Source organism: Barbus barbus (genome assembly GCF_936440315.1).
Source record: "Barbus barbus genome assembly, chromosome: 25".
Taxonomy (NCBI): domain Eukaryota; kingdom Metazoa; phylum Chordata; class Actinopteri; order Cypriniformes; family Cyprinidae; genus Barbus; species Barbus barbus.
In genome coordinates, this window is record NC_136753.1 from 12,061,428 (window position 1) to 12,083,407 (window position 21,980).

The 21,980-nt window shown below is 36.4% G+C and overlaps 2 protein-coding genes and 1 long non-coding RNA gene across 5 annotated transcripts; 2 read left to right on the forward strand and 1 right to left on the reverse strand.

Annotated features, from left to right (window-relative positions):
• The first annotated feature begins 869 nt into the window (after positions 1–869).
• LOC306845251 lies at positions 870–1,431 on the forward strand. The gene is made up of 3 exons (XR_013781977.1): positions 870–906; positions 1,029–1,098; positions 1,382–1,431. It is a non-coding gene; the product is annotated as an uncharacterized lncRNA (long non-coding RNA).
• Positions 1,432–2,330: 899 nt separating this feature from the next.
• Positions 2,331–6,005, reverse strand: anapc11 (APC11 anaphase promoting complex subunit 11 homolog (yeast)). 2 transcript variants are annotated; one of them, XM_079377938.1, is made up of 4 exons: positions 5,499–6,005; positions 5,033–5,146; positions 4,749–4,890; positions 2,331–4,622 (listed from the first exon to the last, which is right to left on the reverse strand). In XM_079377938.1, the coding sequence occupies exons 2-4, from the start codon at positions 5,139–5,141 to the stop codon at positions 4,607–4,609; spliced, it is 267 nt and encodes an 88-aa protein (XP_079234064.1). In that variant the 5' UTR covers positions 5,142–5,146; positions 5,499–6,005; the 3' UTR covers positions 2,331–4,606. The 2 variants fall into 2 exon arrangements, with proteins under 2 accessions (XP_079234064.1, XP_079234065.1); XM_079377939.1 differs by lacking the exon at positions 2,331–4,622 and having other exon boundaries at positions 4,655–4,890; positions 5,499–5,599.
• Positions 6,006–6,024: 19 nt separating this feature from the next.
• LOC306845252 (coiled-coil domain-containing protein 40-like) lies at positions 6,025–21,405 on the forward strand. 2 transcript variants are annotated; one of them, XM_079377941.1, is made up of 19 exons: positions 6,025–6,192; positions 6,307–6,368; positions 6,587–6,772; positions 6,869–6,952; positions 7,149–7,368; positions 8,173–8,330; positions 13,355–13,477; positions 14,285–14,406; positions 14,486–14,729; positions 14,856–15,038; positions 15,236–15,481; positions 15,678–15,891; positions 16,309–16,478; positions 16,798–16,889; positions 18,030–18,150; positions 18,236–18,424; positions 19,115–19,273; positions 19,636–19,773; positions 20,814–21,398. In XM_079377941.1, exons 2-19 carry the CDS (start codon positions 6,309–6,311, stop codon positions 20,928–20,930), a joined length of 2,826 nt encoding a protein of 941 aa, XP_079234067.1. In that variant the 5' UTR covers positions 6,025–6,192; positions 6,307–6,308; the 3' UTR covers positions 20,931–21,398. The 2 variants fall into 2 exon arrangements, with proteins under 2 accessions (XP_079234067.1, XP_079234066.1); XM_079377940.1 differs by having other exon boundaries at positions 6,039–6,192; positions 6,307–6,398; positions 20,814–21,405.
• Positions 21,406–21,980: the final 575 nt, after the last annotated feature.

The window sequence follows — 21,980 nt, forward strand, 5'->3', positions numbered from 1 at the left end:
GATTCATTGAAAAGATCCGATTCAAAAGAATGATTCGTTCTCCAATCTGACATCACTGATTGTGCTAGACACAGCGGTGTACGTTGTTTTGATAATTGTTTTTTGGCTGGGACAAAGGATTTCAACGCCACTTTGTAAGTCTCGAATGCGGAAATGTTATAGTCACATTAATGGTAATATATTAGTTACGTTAAATCGATCCCTGGTTTAAGCATCGAGTTCTGTTGTGTTTTGCCGAGGGTTGCTGTTATTTGACGTTAGCTTGCCAAGCTAGCCGGGTATCGGTCGCGAAAATATTATGTTATGGGAAATATGAAAACACATTTGCTATTTGAATGCTATATTAGTAAAATTAGCAAATTAGTGTTTGTAAGACTGACATAAAACTACGCTTGGCGTAGTTAAATACCGAGCTGGTTTGCTGTCATAGTTTGAACTACAGCTAGAATAAAAAAATATATATATATATATATATATTAAAACGTTATATATAATAATACATTTAAAAATATTTATATATAAACTAGATGACAGCACGTAAAATGCTTTAAGAATAGACCGGCTCTAAAAGCTGTTCCTACAGTTTTTAGCTGGTTTTATTCAGATTTTAGCCCGCCTCTTTTTGCGCTTTTGACACTTCCTAGATAGCACAAATAATCAGGGAATTGACTCCGTGTTGCCCATTTAACAACATAATCTTTCACAGTGGGCCTGTCACTTAAGTGTTTTAAACTTGATCTAATAATAGGAAACCGTTGCTTAGGGATTTTGACAGTGTTGTGGGCAGCTCTCCACCTTTAAAAATGGTTCAGAATTACAAGCAGACGTCTGGAGCCTGTTCCCCAACCAACACTGAGGAACTACTCACACCAGCACATGAGGAAAATGTGCGATTCATTCATTACAGTAAGCTGCCTCATGAGAAATCTTTTCAAATGTCAGAGACCCATCAAAAATATCCTATTTGTAAGAGAAGGGTATATTTTGGGGGAATTAGTTTTCTATAACATTAACCTTTCTTCCAACAGCTTGGCAGCGTGTCATGAGAGAAATGCAGACTTGCCAGGGAAGTGAAAACAATAACCATGGACCTCAGAAGTATGTGGAGATGATGCCAAACCCTGCACTAAGCTGTACGTTCAACTAGTTTATTTGTCCTGAGGATTGTATTTTGTTGTTAAAGGAACATAGAGTGATAAATAATAACTATCTGTTTAAATATTTGGCTGTTTGAACAGCTGTATCTCAGCCCTTATCTTGCCAGCGATGAATGAAAACTGAATGCAGTTTTATATTTTCTGATCCTTTTCCTAAAGACTCATCTGAAATATGATTTTGAAAATGCATGCATGCTCTCTAACTGTTTGTTTTTGGTCTTCAGCTTTTACACCAGTGGACTTGAATGATGTGAAAAGGAAAAACACACAAGACTCCAAAAAGTCTTCATGAAACAATTGGATTTATCCAGCATAAAGACTAATATAGCGTAGATCTCATGCCTGGTGCACTGATGTTATTCAGGCCTTTATTTGCCGATCCCTGATCTTTTTTTAAATTATCAGTGTTGTTCACTGATAACTTTGTCCTGTGTTTAAGGACAAAGTTCTGCTTTAAAAATGTTTTTAGGATTTCCATTAATTTTCATATAGAGTGCTGCAGTGATGATGTGTTTTTGTAGGCGAAAAATGCCTGGATTTATTAATTGGCTTTTGAATTGTTGCAGAAACCAAGCTCTGTGGCCAATAAAAATATTATTATTACAAGTTTTGTTTATAGTGATAATTTTCACAAATGAGCACAACTTAGATGTAGAGTAGATTTCCTGTTCAGTGTGATGTTTAATCAGGGTTCCCACGGGTCATGGAATTTCTGGAATATCGTGGAATTTAAAAACGTCTTTTCCAGACATTGAAAGTCAGGGATATTTTTATTTTTTTTGCCTAAGTCATGGAATATCAGGGATTTTTGTTTCTCGCTTTAAATTTTAGTTTCCATTTATCAAAATTTATTTTTTCCTATACTGTATTTATTTATTTTTATTTTTTTAAATCTCGTTTCATTCATTTTGCCTATTGTTATGGTTAGGCTATTTTTCAGCGCCATTTTAATCCCTTCCCGCTTGTCAACTGGCACTCACTCAAGACAAATGCAGTCACCAGGCTGTACCTGTTAACTAAGGCAAACATGCCAAAAAAATGTACATTTCAAGAGCTTTGGCTACAAAATTACCACTTCAAAGACTAGGTGTTAAAAGCAGACGACAGAAAAGCTAAATGTAAAGTTTGTAAAACTACTATTGAGCTAAATATGGGAAAAGAAACACAACAGCGGCCTGTTTTTCTGTTTATTGTAGGTCATGGAAATTCAGCTTTTTAGTCAGTGAGAGTCAGGGAAAAGTCATATTTGGCAGAGTGGGAACCCTGTTTAATGACCCCGAAATCCTCCTTTAGCCATTTTGTTGGCTCTTTTTTTTTTCTCAAGACAAATAGTTTTTTTTTTAAATGTATGGGGGTACTACTGATGTATTTTTTTTGTTGTAGAAAAAAGCTTGTTCCTGTGTTAAATTATTTCAGGCATTAGCCAAAACCCCATTCAGGATAATGGGAATCAGAAATGCTAACTCGTTTCTGAGATTTGGCCTAAAATATGTCATCCCTACAGCACTCTATTTATGCTAATGTAAACTAGCATACATGTCAAAAAGCATGTATGATTTATGATTTTTAAGTCAAACCAACAAAATAATTTAACTAAACAAAATGAAAAAATTGTACGATTTTCCAGTACAGTTATTTCATGTTGCAAGAAAACAGAAAAGATTGGAGTAAGATTTGCTCATAGGTAACCTACTGAACCTTATGTCTAGAGGTTTGTTGAAGTTTTTTGCATGTGAATAAATACAAGGAAGGGCCAATCATATCTAGCTGTCTGTGATTGAGGGTAGCATTTAGGGAAATGTGCTATATATTTAAATTTATGTTTTTAAAACATTTTAATCATTTTATTTTATCTAGGCTTACAATTTGAATTTGCCATTTTTATGATTTGCAAAGACGGAAAGACCTAATTACTCAATTTGGTACTTTTATTTCTTATATATGGTGGTTGTGGGGCAATTTGAGTCAATGGTTCAACTGTCCTGCAACCTCTGGTATATCAGATTCTCTGGTATATAAAATATTATTTTCATGTAGCACCTTTCCTCCCAATAATGAAAACATTTTTTCATTGAAAACATAGACATATGCACTTACTTTTGGTCTAACTAATATGAAAATGGTTCACAAATATTAAAACGCACTAAATACCATCTATTTGGTTTACAGATGTCTGAAAGAAAGGTACAGCACAAAGATTTGGAATAGATCAACGCATTATTGAATTATCACTGTATATCCACCTTTTTCTTGCTGTAAAAATGGCCACGGCCATTTGTAAATTCTATGGGTCTAGCTTCTGGTCTCATCCGTGACTAGCTATTTTTAGCTGTACAAAACAGTTCGTTTTGCTGCTTGATATTGAAAATGGGTGTGTCTTATATTATTTTTAATGTATTATCTTAATTATGAACACACTGGTTTGTAGTACAAACAGTTTTACCATTTACTGCATGTTTTTATTCTCGTTATTTACCTATAGCGGCTAATGAACCAGAAGTCTCACCCATAGGCTTACTTCCGCATTGAAGAAAAAGGTGGATAACGTTAATGTTTTCACTGGGAAATAGTTAACTTGTTCATGTTACCCATCCTGGGCAAGGATGTGCCAATGCCACTTTTTTGAAAGTTATATTTCATTATATACAAGCTCTATTTCAGTTTCTCTAATTGTTCAATATTGCTTTTGCTGCATTAGTATATCTCAATACCTGTACCAGTTGTACAACTGGTAACCAATTCATCTTACTCCACTCTTTCCAACCATTGCATAAACCACATAATAAATGGTTTACTCATATAGCATGTGGTTTATGCAACTTAATATAATATAGTTGGTAGTTTATTATTATCTGCACTATATCAGAATTATTATTTTTTGTTTAAATAATGATTTGGTATATATTTAGTAATAAGATCCACTGTGGTGCCTTTGTTATTATTTTATAACTACCAGAAATGATTTTAATCAAGAATTACCATACGGCTTACAATCAGGGCAAATAAATAAATTCTCAATAATTGTGGACAAATATGCATGTTACATTTTAAAGTCAACTCCATCACAAATCTGTTAAAGAATGGTCGACTATTTATTATCCCAAAATAATGAAGGCAAAAGAGTATTGATTAAATTAAATTAAAATATTTCAAATTGTGGGAATTTCATGTCAAGTTATTGAAGATATGCACAAATGCATACCATTGTAAGTGTCCTGTGACATTCCGTACGGTTCATAAATTAAAATGGCTGTCCGTTGGACGGCAAAATGCAGTTATTTATCAGTGGTATCAGCTTCTTTGTACAAAACCAAACCATGTGTTTTTAAAAATATTTTCATTTTGTGGATTATTTAATCACAAAATTCTACATTTGTAGGATGTAAAATGTACCATTGTTCAATAAACAAACAAAAGAATCGATCTGAGTGTGCACTTATTTAATCTCCTCAGGAAGTGTCTCCCCTGAATAAAAAAAAGAACATTCATTACGAAGATTACAGGAGTAGTCCAAAATATTTGTAAAAAAACATATACAGAGTTCACAGTGAAAATCCAGGTGTTGTGCTGTTGCCTGATAGGCGAGCTCACTCTTTAAATTTCCACTCCTGACGGCACATTGGGCACTGCTGCTGCACTTGCTGAGAGTTCAGCCACTTCAGGATGCAGTGCATATGGAAACAGTGAGAGCACTGACCCCAAACCAAAGGGCAATCATCTCCTGGGACCTTACCTGTTAAAACCAGAGAGTACATTTCATTTTGTTACACTGAATAAATGTTGTTCAACTACACAAGTAAAACTTAAACAGCAACAGGACGTATAACAAAAAGGCACAGGTGGCAGTATAGATAAAGTGAAACCAGGTTACCCACAGTCTGGGCAACAGCCGTTGAAAGGCGCTCTGCAGATGCCGCAGTTCTCATCGTTGGCCACCCACAACCACGACGCCACACCATTCCACTGCTTTATTTGAACCTTCATCTCTTCTGGGAATTCACAAAACAGAAGAAACTGCACTCACAAACAGTAATTTTATATAGGGTCCCTTATACCATGGTACTGGATGAATATCATGTTCATGTAGCCTGATATTTACATGATGCTTTGCAAAGTAATTCAAAAATACTGTGGTACGTGTCATGAAACTGCTTTTCATGATCATATTACAACGACACAAAATTGTACTATTATGGTATTATTCTTTTTGGTATTTTTTGTTATAGCAACTTTGTCATAGCAACTCAGCTATGAGTAAAACACTGGCCTGTTGACACAAACGTAATACAATCTCAACGCGCGACAGACAGTAAATAATCAAACTGGTTTAAACATACTGACCACAAAAGTGTAATCATCGATCAAGCTCACTATGTTATTGTCCTAACATCCATTCCTTCTTCATTATGTTCGCACTTCTTCTTCTTAAGCGTTTTTGGCGGTTGGCAAACCAATTTATAGGTGCTTTACTGCCACCTGCTGGACTTGAGTGTGCAATAAGACAAGAGTTTGGCAGGAAAGTACTAAAATAAAACCTTGTAACCTTTATATTCGTTCTTATAGACCTATTCCTTTCAGAAATGTCCTATGTGCGCACTGCCTCTTGAGCTCACTCATCTTTCTTGGCGCTCTCTGAAGCCAGCTGAAAGCACAACACTGCCACCTAATATGTAAAAGTCTTTTATCTTTAAAGAAGGTAAACGAGCAAGATAACAAGGAAGTGACAATGAAGTTAAAAATAATTTTAGGACCTCTGTTATGTTTTATATCTTGTTGTTTGAGATGTTTGTTTGTTTCTGTTTTCAGATTGATTGTCTTCCTTATAAAGACTAGCGAATCCGGAAGTGTGGCGTATCCTAGCAACGGAGATACAAAAGAAACACTGCAGGTCTTGCGCTGCTAAAGGGTGATACCAGAAATTATTGCAAATTGAACGATAACTTTCTAGATCTTTGAAAATAAAAAATGAATATAAATATTGGAAAATAAGCTTCGTAACTCTCTGCCACTCAGGACCAGGATACAAAAGAAACAGGTGATAATTTAAAATGATCTAACAAACAATTAACAGTTACTCCGTAATGCCCTGTTAATGTCTTATATATGTGTGTCTGTGTTGAATTACGGTACTTTATTTTTGATTATGAAGAGATGGAAGGTGGTGGGTGTGATGAAGGTCTGCCGGAGGATCAGATGAACAGGCAGGAAGAGGTTCCTGATGAATTTACTGAGCCTGAGGAGGTCTATAGAGTCTCTACACGAACCTTTCACTTGTATCAGTTTAACATTATTATATTACTAAAGACATTAATCATACAGATAATATCAGAGTGAATAGCGTTTTGGTTTCGTTTTCCCATTGTCCTAGCAATCAGGGCTTGCAATGTGAACTCAGTCGGTTTGTTATTTTATTATTATTTTATTCATAGGGGGAATCGATGCAGCAGTCAGACCATTATGACAGAGGCACTGATCATGCTGGGAACAGTGGACTCACAGCTGGGCTTAGTGGACAGCACTCCCTCCAGCTGGAGTTCAGTGGCATCGAGGCAGAAGGGAGCATCAGTGAGGAAGATGATGAAGAGGAAGAACTTGTAGTGTTGGATCCTGAGCATGTGAGTACACTTGTTTTTTGGTTTTTTTGTGGCTTAAGCAGTAAAAAAAAAACTGATGCCCCTGGTCTCATGTTTTGTACATTTTGTACCCATCAGCCTTTAATGAAAAGATTCCAGTCTGCACTGAAAAACAACCTCAGAAATCAGCTAGAGAGATTGAACCTCGAGCTCCGTGAGAAGGTAATAGAAAAAATGATAAAAATATATAAAATAATATAAAATAATATTTTTTTCTCTGAAAATGTTTATATGATCCTTCTATGTGTAACTACACATGCACACTGGGCAGAAATGTCTTCTTTACTTTGGAAAATATATGCACACACTTGTATACAAACAAGGGCTACAGAAACTGATCGTCACTGCTCTGCTGCAGATAGTAGTGGAAAAGGCAGAGGCTCAGAAACGTCATGAATTTGCTGAAGAAGTATACATGGTGCATGAGATGTTGGCCAGACTCCAGGCGTCTCTGGAGGCAAGTCATGAGGCTAATTCCCAGGCTGCTGCTCAGCGTAGACAGGCCCAAGACCAGCTGGATGGGGTAAAAAATCAGTACCAAGATGCTGCCAGTCAGAATAACAAACAACTTATGCAAGGTGAGAAGAAGATCTATGAACCAGTGTTATTTTGTATATTTATATACGATTTATTTTGTGTTAATATTTTTAGTTATCTTTTATTTTTGTATATTGTTTTTATTTATTTTATTTATTGATTGTTTTTGTAGTTTTGTTTTTGTGATTTTGTCATTTATTATTATTATTATTATTATTATTATTATTATGTATTATCAGTATTAATAATAATAATAATAATTTATTTTTAAAATATTACTATTTAGGTTTGTTTCATTTAATTTCAGTTTTAGTTTTATTTTGGTTTCAGTTTTTATTTCCCGTTAGTAATTTTAGTGCTTCAGCTATTTTTTAATTGCCTAATCAACATTTCTAATTTCAGTTAGTTTCTTTTTAAAGCTTTATTTCAATTAACAAAAATATTTTGATACAAATATACAAGAGTGCAATTACAGTAGAGAACAGTTTGCACTAAACAACAGCACATTTTTAAGATGATTATTTATATTTATATTATTCTTATTGTTCATTAGTTATGATTTTTCAAAGAAACTGACAAATAAACATAATATGCACAATACTACTTTCATAAACAAAACATTGTGACTCTTTGGCATTGTAAAACCACAGATATCATCCCAAACAGTACAACATAATAACAATAGCTTAACCAATGGCTTCAGTTTTTGAGGGAACAATAGCAGATAGGATAAAAAGGGTTTTGAAATCATTATTTTACAATTTTAGTGGTGCAGACTTCATCTTCACACAATTAACACTCAACAATCTCAGTTAGTCTTGCCATCATTTGTGCTCTCTTTATAGTTTCTGAATTACAGTCTAAAGTGGACAACCTGGCCCTGAAGTTGCTCTACATGCAGGAGGCCAATACTGACCTGCGCTCAGACATCAAAGCCATAATAAATGCTTCACACAAAGCCCAGAAAGAGAGAACTCAGGCAGAGGAGAATAAACACCAGCAGGTGGAGTTCAAGAGTGCATGATTGTGGTTAAATGTGGCCATGTCATGTGTTTTGCTATTTTTGTATATATTAGCATGCTTATATAATGATTTAAACCAGAACATTCTATGTATATGTACTATACATACATATATATATATATATATATATATATATATATATATATACACTATATTGCCAAACGTATTGGGTCACCCCCTTCTAATGAACATGTTTGACTAAAAGGGTCCTGTCCAAACTGTTGCTATAAAATTAGAAGCACACCATTCCGTAGAATATCATTATATGCTTTAACATTACGATTTGTACTCATAGAAATTACTAAAGTAGTCAAACATGTTCATTAGAAGGGGGTGACCCAATACTTTTGGCAATATAGTGTATATGTGCATTAGGGCTGTCGCGATTCGTCGATTTTTAAAAATCGTCGACTTCATTTTGCTGGCGTCGACTAACCGGCAAAATACCGGAAGTGGCGCATTTCACGGACGAGAATCCATAAAACACATTATTAGATTATTTTCCAAGGCTGCATGATATATTAAACCCATTTAAAAATCCTAATTAAGCATAATTGTGAATTCACAAACGCAATGATTTAATATATTTTTTTAAATAATTTTAATAATTTAATAATGATATGCGATGCAGTTCTAATACAGCATATGCGCTTTAATTATTTACATGAGTGAAGTACGTGCGTCTCACAGCGGCTCCATTTGTTCTGCAGAAGCTGTTATCATTTACATGTGTGGAGCGTCTCAAACTCCATCTCTGCATGTTGTTGTGAGTTTGGGTTTATTATAACGTTCATATGGGAACGCAACGTGCGCCATTTCATCAGATTTGTAAGGTAAATCATTTATAAATCTACGCAAACAGGAGAATACATCGCAATTTCAAAATAAAAGCTCAAACCCTCACTCTGAGTTTACACGTTTTGATGACCACATATTCATTTAATTACAGCAGCTATAGCATTTCTGTCCTAAAGAAATGGCCAAATATTAAAGATTAAGTGGACATTTAAATTAAATGGTGCTTGGTCAATATTAAACAGTAATGTGTAAAAATAATCACCAGGCCGTCGGGGCGCCTTTGTTGTTATGCGTAATCTACATTAGCTCTATTGGTTATAATACATTATGTATTTTAACAGTTTTGTTCAATAAAACCACGATTTCTTGATTTTGATATTTTATTTGAACTAATTATTATATTTATTATTATTATTATTATATTATTATTGCATCATTGCTATTATATATGTATTTTAAAAGCTATTGTCACTTACATCTATTTTTATTACCACAAAAAAATTTGTATTATAATTATAGGGCCCTATGAAATCCGTTTTATTTCCAAATTCATTTTTTTCCATTTTCATTTTTCTACACTCTGTTTTAATGGTTAAATTAACTTTTATTATTCAAAAAGCCTGTCTAATTAATTGAGTTTTACAGTTTTATCTGTACCAAATTCTGTTTTCCATTATTTTCTGGATTCCATTTTTTTCAGAAATACTGCATTTACATTTCACTTAAATAAAATCTGGTAAATAGTATTTCTGATAAATACTCCTTTAAAAAGTGTTTTTTGAGTATAATTTTATTAGTAGTAGACTAGAACACGTGGATATGTTGTCATTCTTACACTATAGTATTGAACTGATTTCAGTGACTTGGACTATGAGATGGACACTTGCTTCTTGCACTTTATGTTGCACTTTACTTTTGCTTTAAAAAAGGATTTCATAGACATTTGGATTTCATTTGGTTTAATAAAATATTCTTAAGCAAAATTGTTAATTTTTTTAGTGGGAAATTAATCGTTTAGATTAATCGATTAATCGATAGAAATAAAAATAGTCCTTAATGGCAGCCCTAATGTGTGTGTGTGTGTGTGTGTGTGTGTGTGTGTGTGTGTGTGTGTGTGTGTGTATATATATATATATATATATATATACACTCACCTAAAGGATTATTAGGAACACCTGTTCAATTTCTCATTAATGCAATTATCTAATCAACCAATCACATGGCAGTTGTTTCAATGCATTTAGGGGTGTGGTCCTGGTCAAGACAATCTCCTGAACTCCAAACTGAATATCAGAATGGGAAAGAAAGGTGATTTAAGCAATTTTGAGCGTGGCATGGTTGTTGGTGCCAGACGGGCCGGTCTGAGTATTTCACAATCTGCTCAGTTACTGGGAATTTCACGCACAACCATTTCTAGGGTTTACAAAGAATGGTGTGAAAAGGGAAAAACATCCAGTATGTGGCAGTCCTGTGGGCAAAAATGCCTTGTTGATGCTAGAGGTCAGAGGAGAATGGGCCGACTGATTCAAGCTGATAGAAGAGCAACTTTGACTGAAATAACCACTCGTTACAACCGAGGTATGCAGGAAAGCATTTGTGAAGCCACAACACGCACAACCTTGAGGCGGATGGGCTACAACAGCAGAAGACCCCACCGGGTACCACTTATCTCCACTACAAATAGGAAAAAGAGGCTACAATTTGCACGAGCTCACCAAAATTGGACGGTTGAAGACTGGAAAAATGTTGCCTGGTCTGATGAGTCTCGATTTCTGTTGAGACATTCAGATGGTAGAGTCAGAATTTGGCGTAAACAGAATGAGAACATGGATCCATCATGCCTTGTTACCACTGTGCAGGCTGGTGGTGGTGGTGTAATGGTGTGGGGGATGTTTTCTTGGCACACTTTAGGCCCCTTAGTGCCAATTGGGCATCGTTTAAATGCCACGGCCTACCTGAGCATTGTTTCTGACCATGTCCATCCCTTTATGACCACCATGTACCCATCCTCTGATGGCTACTTCCAGCAGGATAATGCACCATGTCACAAAGCTCGAATCATTTCAAATTGGTTTCTTGAACATGACAATGAGTTCACTGTACTAACACAGTCACCAGATGTCAACCCAATAGAGCATCTTTGGGATGTGGTGGAACGGGAGCTTCGTGCCCTGGATGTGCATCCCACAAATCTCCATCAACTGCAAGATGCTATCCTATCATTATGGGCCAACATTTCTAAAGAATGCTTTCAGCACCTTGTTGAATCAATGCCACGTAGAATTAAGGCAGTTCTGAAGGCGAAAGGGGGTCAAACACAGTATTAGTATGGTGTTCCTAATAATCCTTTAGGTGAGTGTATATAAATGTAGCCATGTCACTATTTTTGTATATATTAGCATGTTTATATAATGATTTTAACCAGAAAATTATATGTATATTGTATATGTTCTATTATATATATATATATATATGTATATACGTATGTATATGTGTGTGTGTATGTGTATATATATATATATATACAGGTCCTTTTCAAAAAATTAGCATATTGTGATAAAGTTCATTATTTTCTGTAATGTACTGATAAACATTAGACTTTCATATATTTTAGATTCATTACAACACAACTGAAGTAGTTCAAGCCTTTTATTGTTTTAATATTGATGATTTTGGCATACAGCTCATGAAAACCCAAAATTCCTATCTCAAAAAATTAGCATATCATGAAAAGGTTCTCTAAACGAGCTATTAACCTAATCATCTGAATCAACTAATTAACTCTAAACACCTGCAAAAGATTCCTGAGGCTTTTAAAAACTCCCAGCCTGGTTCATTACTCAAAACCGCAATCATGGGTAAGACTGCCGACCTGACTGCTGTCCAGAAGGCCATCATTGACACCCTCAAGCAAGAGGGTAAGACACAGAAAGAAATTTCTGAACGAATAGGCTGTTCCCAGAGTGCTGTATCAAGGCACCTCAGTGGGAAGTCTGTGGGAAGGAAAAAGTGTGGCAGAAAACGCAGCACAACGAGAAGAGGTGACCGGACCCTGAGGAAGATTGTGGAGAAAGACCGATTCCAGACCTTGGGGGACCTGCGGAAGCAGTGGACTGAGTCTGGAGTAGAAACATCCAGAGCCACCGTGTACAGGCGTGTGCAGGAAATGGGCTACAGGTGCCGCATTCCCCAGGTCAAGCCACTTTTGAACCAGAAACAGCGGCAGAAGCGCCTGACCTGGGCTACAGAGAAGCAGCACTGGACTGTTGCTCAGTGGTCCAAAGTACTTTTTTTGGATGAAAGCAAATTTTGCATGTCATTCGGAAATCAAGGTGCCAGAGTCTGGAGGAAGACTGGGGAGAGGGAAATGCCAAAATGCCTGAAGTCCAGTGTCAAGTACCCACAGTCAGTGATGCTGGTGTTGGTCCACTGTGTTTTATCAAGGGCAGGGTCAATGCAGCTAGCTATCAGGAGATTTTGGAGCACTTCATGCTTCCATCTGCTGAAAAGCTTTATGGAGATGAAGATTTCATTTTTCAGCACGACCTGGCACCTGCTCACAGTGCCAAAACCACTGGTAAATGGTTTACTGACCATGGTATTACTGTGCTCAATTGGCCTGCCAACTCTCCTGACCTGAACCCCATAGAGAATCTGTGGGATATTGTGAAGAGAAAGTTGAGAGACGCAAGACCCAACACTCTGGATGAGCTTAAGGCCGCTATCGAAGCATCCTGGGCCTCCATAACACCTCAGCAGGGCCACAGGCTGATTGCCTCCATGCCACGACGCATTGAAGCAGTCATTTCTGCAAAAGGATTCCCGACCAAGTATTGAGTGCATAACTGAACATAATTATTTGAAGGTTGAATTTTTTTTGTATTAAAAACACTTTTCTTTTATTGGTCGGATGAAATATGCTAATTTTTTGAGATAGGAATTTTGGGTTTTCATGAGCTGTATGCCAAAATCATCAATATTAAAACAATAAAAGGCTTGAACTACTTCAGCTGTGTTGTAATGAATCTAAAATATATGAAAGTCTAATGTTTATCAGTACATTACAGAAAATAATTAACTTTATCACAATATGCTAATTTTTTGAAAAGGACCTGTATATATATATATATATATAAAGCATTCTCTCCATTTCATTGAAGCTATAGTATATGTTCAGTCAAACATCTCTCTCTTTCTCTCTGTCAGGATCTTTATGTTGAGCGTTTGATCAAGCATGTGGAAAAGCTCTCAGAGCAGATCTCTCTATATGAAGTTCAGATCATCGCTCAGACTGAGCAGACAAAGGCTGCAAAGGAAGCTCTTTCTGAGGTTAGACACCTCAGCAACAGATCAAGTGAAGCATACACATTCAAAGTTATGCATTTTTAAAAGTTATGAAACACATTTTACTTAAAACACAACATTTTGGTTATGTTCAAATTTAAATATTATTAAGAGCAACAGTACTGACTTACTGACTTCTTGACAGAATTTCTATACTGGTCCATAATTAGTTACTTTAGTACCATTGGTTCTAGCATTAAAGGGATCCTGACAAGATTATATCACAGGAGTCAGGACATTCATCAGTAATGAAATTCTGAGTAGAAATTAAGTATTTTTTTTCACCCTAGATAAAGCATAGATGAAGATAAAGTATAATTTAATAAAGAGGTTTACACTACCACTCAAAAGTTGGTAATTTTTTTTAAAGAAACCTCTTGTGCGATTATGCTTATATATTTGATCAAAAATGCCAGTAAAAACAGTAATATTGTGAAATATTACTACAGTTTAAAATAAGTTTTCCATTTTTAAATATTTTATGTAATTCATTCTTGTACTGGCACAGCAGAATGTTCAGCAGCCATTACTCCAGACTTCAGCGTAACATTCTAATATGCTGATCTGGTGCTTTATTATTATAAATGTTCAAAATATATTGCAGGATTTATTTCAGGATTCTTTGATGAATTGAAAGTTCAAAAGAACAGCATTTCTTTGAATTAGAAATCTTTTGTAACAATATATTCTTTACTGACAGTTTGGATCAGTTTTATTCATCCTTACTAAATAAAAGTATTATTTTTTTCAAAAAAACACGGAAACCCGTGTGTGTGCGCGTGCGTGCTATAGGCGCAGCTGGAACTGGACTCTGTGGTTGTTGAGCGTAGGCAGTTACTCCAGCAATGGAACAGCAGCCTGTTAATGATGAGGAGGAGGGATGAGACTTACACTGCTATGCAGGAGGAACTGAGGTGAACATAATGCTCTAGATTTCTGTGTATGTATGATCCAAATAACAGTACTGATTTGTACTGATGTTCCCTCCTCCAGGCTGACCAATGATCAGGTACTCTCTCTGGACACAGAGATTGAGGGCTACAAAAAGTCCATCACAGAGGAAGAAGAGCAGAATGAGCATCTCACTCTGCATCTGAACCGGGCCCAGAATGACTGCACCACCTCACGTAAACTCATCACAAACTCCCAGAACCATCAGGAGGTCCTGCAGTCCCAGTATAGCACATGTACACGAATGCTGCAGGAGACCGAAAAGATCCTCAGCACACTGCGTGGGGTACTTCAGTCACATCAACCTACACCTCAAATATTTTTCAAGACTGATGTGTGCAGGTTAATGAGCACTAGTCAAAAGCTTTTGTCTTTCTTAAAAGAAATGTTATGACTATCTCTCTTTTTTTAGGACTATGATATGCGTCAGTCTGACCTTAAGGGTCTCAGAAAGCAGATGGAGAAAGAGTCTGCGGTGCGTGTGGATCTGGAGGACCAGATCATGAGCAAGCTGCAAGAGCAGCTTACTCACAATAATGCAGCAAAGTACTCACGTCGACTGACTGATAAATCTGCAGCACACAGGAGAGAAAAGGTAGGATGCTATCAGCTAACCCATAAATTTTCACCACAAATTTTTCGAATTATTGACTTAATTTTAAATGAATCATTTGTAAGTTGTGTGATGATTTTAGTAATTAGCACTTTGACTTTTGAGTACCTTTGGATTTTTAGGTGTAGTATGACCTGGACATGTTGAATTCAAACCTGTGCATTTATATGATTTCTCAGGAGGCTCAGTTAACTAAGTTAGAGAATGACATCAATACAGTAACGCTGGAGGGGCAAGAGGTGGCGACACATCTGGATTCTCTGGCTGCATTTCAAGCTGAACTTGAGCAAGAAATGAGCCAACGTCACATGCTCCTGTCTTCTCGCGAGGCAGAGATTGCTAAACAAGTCACAGATATTGAGCGAAAGCAGGCCACGATCAGCATCTACAACAAGAAGATCAGGGATATTGTGTCCAGTACAGGGGTTAGAGCTCACACTTCGCAATCAGTACATGTTTTAAAATATGGATGATTTGACTAAGTCATAGAGCTCTCTTCTCTCTGATGATTCTAAAGGATGATTGCATTTTCAAGTTACTGCATTCAACTCATATTTCAATGAATTTTAAATGTTACTGTAGATACTGTGTATTTAAACTTTCCAATGTGTGTGAGAGTAGCATGAAGACCTAGGACCTCTGGAGATTCGTGCAGCCACCCTGTCTAAGAAGCTGGAAGAAGTTGGTGCTGAGATTAAAGAGCAGCAGCAGTTGTGGCTCTGGCAGCAGGGGGAGCTAGTGAGATTCACTCAGGAAAAACAGGCCCACAGCTCTTCTGTACAGACCCTCCAAACACAACTCACAATACTGCAACAGAGCAAGATCAGAAGAGAGAGTATGCACTTTTCACTAACATGTAGTGTTTCATTTTATGTGTCTTAATTTACTCTTTATCATGTTATTCCAAAACTGTAAAATATTTTAAAGAACATTTCATCTGTACCTCACTGGCTTTCATTGTTTTGAGGGGGGGGGGGGGGGGGGGGTGGGGGGGGGGTGGGGGGGTTTGGAGGTTTGGAATGACAAATACAGGTTTGGAATGACATCAGGGTGAGTAAATAATGAGATAATTTTTATTTCTTTGTGAACTATACCTTAAGTACAATTAATTTGGAAAAACCTTTTTGCCATTTGTAGCATGTGAACAAACAAACAAAGTACAAAGTTATAAAATGTGTCTGAGAAATAAATACACTATTGATATTGTGCTCTGCATATGTGTGTGTGTTTTGGTTATGTTTGTCCCTATCAGGTGAGATGGGGCAGGATCAGCGCGAGCAGGCAGATCTGGAAAAACAGATTAAAGCTCTCATGGCAGACATGGTCAAACTGAACTCTCTGCTCACTAAGAACAGTGATCTGAATCAAGTCCTGCAGCAGAGCAACAGTCTGATGGAGACAGAGTTCAGACAGAGACTCAAGGTACGACACTACGCACGGTGTAGTTTTACATTGTGAAATCTAATTTTTATGTATTATTCTGGTTTTATACTTTCCATTAGTTTCCAGAGCTCTCAACGTATAGTAAGAAATAACTAATGTTGAGTGATTATGAGTGTAGATTAGAACACTGTGGCCCTCGAGGTCCTTTGTCCTGCAGAGTTTGAATAGGGTTGGAGCTATATTGCTGGACAGTGGACCTCAGAAGTTGAGAAACCCTGATCTAAATAGACATGTAATATTTACTTATTGTGTAAACTAAATTTTAAAAACTTTATTTGTATCCATCTTGTGTGTGTAGGAGGCTGAGAGGGATTCGGTTGAGACACAGCTGAAGCTGGAGAGGTTAAACGAAGAGAAAGAGAGACTTATAAACAGCCTAGTGGAGGCAGAGTGAGTCCAACACACTTCACACATACACACCCTGAACCTGACTCAGATTTTAATATCACTATTACAAGGTTCCATTTGTTAAAATTAGTTAACTAAATTAGTTAACATGAACTAACAATGAAAATACAGCTCTGGAAAAAATCAAGAGACCACTTCAAAATTATGAGTTTATCTGGTTATATTATTTATAGGTATGTATTTGAGTAAAATAAAAAATTTTGTTTTATTCTATAAACTACTGACAACATTTCTCCCAAATTCCAAATAAACATATTGTCATTTAGAGCAGTGGTTCTCAATTCTAGTCCTTGCAACCCCCTGCTTTGCACATTTTGTGTGTATCTCTTACAACTTCAGATGTTTGTTATATTCGACCGTAAGTGCCCTCCAAAGTGGACGTCACAGGATATTCCTCCATAATTCCAGTTCGAAGGGAGTGTATATGTTCCATTCAAAGGGCATTAAAGTATGTTAAATATGAGAGACATGCAAAATATGCAGAGCGGTGGGTTCAAAGAAACTTCTACTTAATGACATTGCACTATAACTCTTTACTGCAGGACAACTATAGCTAATGTAGGTGACATTGTTTTATGGAATGAGGTTGGATCACAGTAAGTTTTCATTTAATGACAACATCAACCATGCTTTTGCTTTTTTAAATGACTTTTTTGGTAACTTTTCCTTGTGCTGTCTATTGCTGCTTAGTGATTTTTGCATTCTTTGGCTACAGCATTTGACAGTTTACTTCTGGTTGTTGTTGCCATTCAGTCTGCAGCGGTTGCCCTAATGTCATGCCATTGGATACAGTACATTCTTGGTTTGAATAGCATAATTATATTTAGCCACTCATCATGTTAGAACAGTTACAGTTGTATCAGGACTTAATTGGATCCACACCCATTTGTGTTACCTAAATTCTAACTAAATGCCTACCTAGAGAACATTTTTGGGCATCGTCGGTGATAAGTAAGCAGCTAACTCATATGCCTTTGACCCAAAAATGCGGTTACGATAAAAATGTCACTAGGTTAGTGATACAGCCATACATACAGCCACAATGTATAGAATCAGTATAATACCAGGGCTAGAGAATGAACACTATATTGCTCTGTTTTGTGTGTGTGTTTGTGTGCGAAGACGTCAGATCATGCTGTGGGAGAAGAGAACCCAGCTGATGCGAGAGACTCGCTCTGCCATAGATTCAGACATTGGACAGGGAGACATACGAACCATGAGAGCAGAGATTCACCGCATGGAGGTGAGAGTATAAGTGTATTTGTGAAAGTAACTTGTGAAGTAAAGTGTGGTTTCAGTCTGAAATGTTACGTATGGTATGTGTCCAGGTTCGTTATGCTCAACTGATGAAGCAGCAGGAGAGGTTGTTGAGAGACATGGAGTCAGTGGTGGCCAGACGTGAGACAATAGCTGTTCGGAGTGAGGCTCAGGCACGATCTGACCATAAGCAGCCCACACACAACGACTACCACAACACTCTCCAGAGCCTCCGCCGAAAGATTCTCCAAGCAAAGAAGGTATGTGTGTATCAAGATTATAATAATTTAGACATTTTAAATGAGTTTTTCTTGTATTTTAAATATATAAATTATTTATTAATTTAATTAAATTTTTTATTACTTCCCTTTATTCATTAAATTCAATTCAATTTACTCTTAGCGTTTTCTACTTTGTTTACTTTTTCTGCAGTTACTTCCTAGTAGAATTACTAACGTAAACAGTTTCTGAAACTGAATCTTTCCTGGGATACTTACAAAATATTTTGTACAGTGACTGGTAAACTATATAATTGACCATTGTCTCAGGCAGCTGTTTTTCTTGGTGGCTATTTGTTAGCTTTGGGTTTTGAACTTCAGTATTTCAGTATCACTTAAGTATCAGTATTTACTATAATAATAAGTAACAATAGCTTACAGTAATAAATGGGATGATTTTGTATAAATTGAAAAACTGAAAAGAAAAGTTCTGGATATTTTCATGGATATTTTTTAGTTATTATTTTGTTAGTTATTTTTATTTTAGTTAATTAAATGTTGTTGTTGTTTTATTTTTACTTTTCATTTTTAGTGTTCAGATTAGTTTTAATATTAACCACCTTTATGGATATGACCTGTATTATACAGTTTTTGTTTACAAAATGAACTTAGAGACTGTTTTGTCTGTTATAAAGAACTAGCTTATGCCTTGTTTACTGTGTATGTGTTCAGCAAGCAGAAGAGTGTGATGGTGCTATAGCTCAGCTGAAGGAGAGGCAGGGCTCTGTGACCTCCAGCCTCCGAGACAAACGTATGCATCTCAATGACCTGCAGAATATCAGAGCGGTTCTCACCCAGGACCTCAGCGCACTACAAGAAACCAAAGAGAGGGTCAGTCCATCCACTAACAGCATATGCCCTTGCATACTAAACATCCAGTGGGGGGTCACAGCTTAATGATCCAGTTATATTATATTTAAATCAACCAGTGTAGAGCAATTTTACTCCACGTGCAAATCACATCAGAGCGGCAAGTGTACTGTGTGTTTACATAGACTTTTATTTACACAAGAACCACAACTTCAGGAAACAACATTTTGCACTCTTGAATTTTATTCAAGACATCAACACTAGTGGACAGGGTTTTCAAGAGGAATTTAGATGTACTGTAGGTTCTGACTATTTAAGTTTATGTTCTGTAACTCTGTGCTGATTATTTGGCATGACCAAAGGTTCTCTGCTCATTTCTGCAGAACTTGTATCGTCTGCCTGTGCTGCAGTGTCGTGCGAAACACCTTCAGGCTGTTAAGGAAGGACAGTACACTCCGGTGGCCAGTGGAGACACGGCATTGGAGCTGGCGACACAGAAACAGGAAGAACGATTGAAAATGGTTAGTGTAAAATCCATGGAAGATTCTCTGAAGTAAATTAGACAGAAATCTTGTGTTTATGGTCTAGTATGCAAAGTTAGATGTAGATCTAAAATTCACTTAAGTTACTGATAATGATGAGGCTTAAAGGGGTCATGAACTGCCTCTGTTTTTTATTTTGTACTGTTCTCTAGGTCCACTTATAATGTTAGCTAGATTTTTACATCAAAAAACATCATAATTTAGATGTAATAGGCTATTTTCTCTCCTGTTTTTGACCCCTCTTAGCTAAACGTTCTGTTTGAATAGGAATTGTCTTTTAGTTTCGATCTTTCTGAAAATCGATTTGAGCCTTGTTTGTAAACTAATCTGTGTTAAAATGAAGTGAACAAAGGGTCATGTTCTTACTGACGTGGTCTAGAACTTCATTAAAAATAAAGTTCATCCACTCTTTCCTAACATTGAGATCAAAAGGAAGGCAATGCAAAAAAAAACTTGTCACTGTACAGCACCTTGTTGTCTTTGGAGCCATCATTATTGTTTTGTTTCTGTGTAGACCTCTTAGCCTCTTTCGTAAACGCTACGTGTATAAATTGGTGGGCAGGGCAGTGATGTAGAAGCAGGCGTTGATCTTCTTCTGTGGAGGTGATGCTTATCCACACTATTACATCATAGAGTGGTACATTCCACAAGCTATCATTTTGGCAGAGTGGCTTCAGTATAAGCTGTTTTTAGACTTATGAGAAAGCTTTTAGTTCTGAAACTTACAGGATGTTTTCATAGTACAATGACCTCTAACATGTGAAAAGTTTTCAGTTCATGGTTTTTCAGTTCATGGCCCCTTTAAAGAGCATCTGCATAGATGCAATGACTTCTAAATGAACCCTCAAACAAAACTAAATGCTGAATAACTGAGAAGCTCACGGCAACCTCAAATGTTTTGTGTTATTATCAGTAGCTGAAGTTGAACAAGTGGGGCAAAGTGGAGAAAAGCAGAGCTAGTGATTTCAGAAGCCAATAAACAAGACTAATACTAATTCCTTTCTGCACTCTTATCTCAGATCAGTTCCATTCTCCAGCATTTGGCTGAAGAGTACCCTCAGCATCACAGTGCTCTCCAAAGGATTAAACTAACATTGGCAGACCACCGAAACAGTGGACTTAAGGACTGCCAGTGACCACAGAAATATGTATTGCATAAAATAAAAGTCATGTATGTACATAAGTACATGTTTGGGAGTTGTTGGCCTGGTCAGTATGAGGTCTGGTTTATTATGACAAGTGTAGAGAAAAGTCAGCGAAAGGAATACTGATTGTCTGTTATTGCAAAGACGCTTTTATGAAGAGTTGGGATAAGGACATATCTTTAGATAAAGCAAAAGAATCTTTGAAACTAACTAAATTTGCTTAAAAAGCTTAGATTTTTCACAAGGTTATTGGAAGTTTTGTTATTGTTAATTTTTCTGTGACAGTGATGTGTGTAGTTACTTAACCATACTTTAGGTAAAATTTTATCCTTAGAAATGAGCTAAATATGAGGGGGGGGGGGGGCTCCATTTAGGGACTTCTAAAGATGTCCTTATTTGTAAAAATGACTACATTAGTTACTTTATATTACTTAATAACATTAATAAAAAATTAATGTTAATATATAAGTAATTTGTATTAAGGCAACATGAGATTCCATTGATGGAGCTAAGTGAACAATTGTGTGCATGTGTATAATGATATAATGATACTTGTACAGTGGAGTCTTCAGACACATAATAGCATAACAGGTTTCATTCACTGCTCTAATACAGCAGGGGTCTTGTTTCAGTCACACCTAACCCTTCATTCAGGCCTGGGGCCATGACTGCCTATCATATTCATACAGGCTTTGTTTAGTGTGTTTTGATTTAGAGATGGCAGATAATGCACTATATACATTGATCCATTATGTTAGTCCAGTTTAAAACAGATTATTATGAGGAATATGGCTATAAGTCAATTACTTGAACACATTCCATCGTTAATTTTTTATTTGTTTTGCTTTGCTTTTAGGTTGAAGAAAAGGACACCAGCAACACCGAATGTGATGACTAATGTATTTTTTAATTTACTAGAGAAGATACTGCACATAGTCATATACTGAATAACCAAAGGTGCCATTTCAAGAACAAAAACATATTCTGCTAAATCAGTGGTTCCCAAACCTGTCCTGGAGGTCCCCCTGCCCTGCACATTGT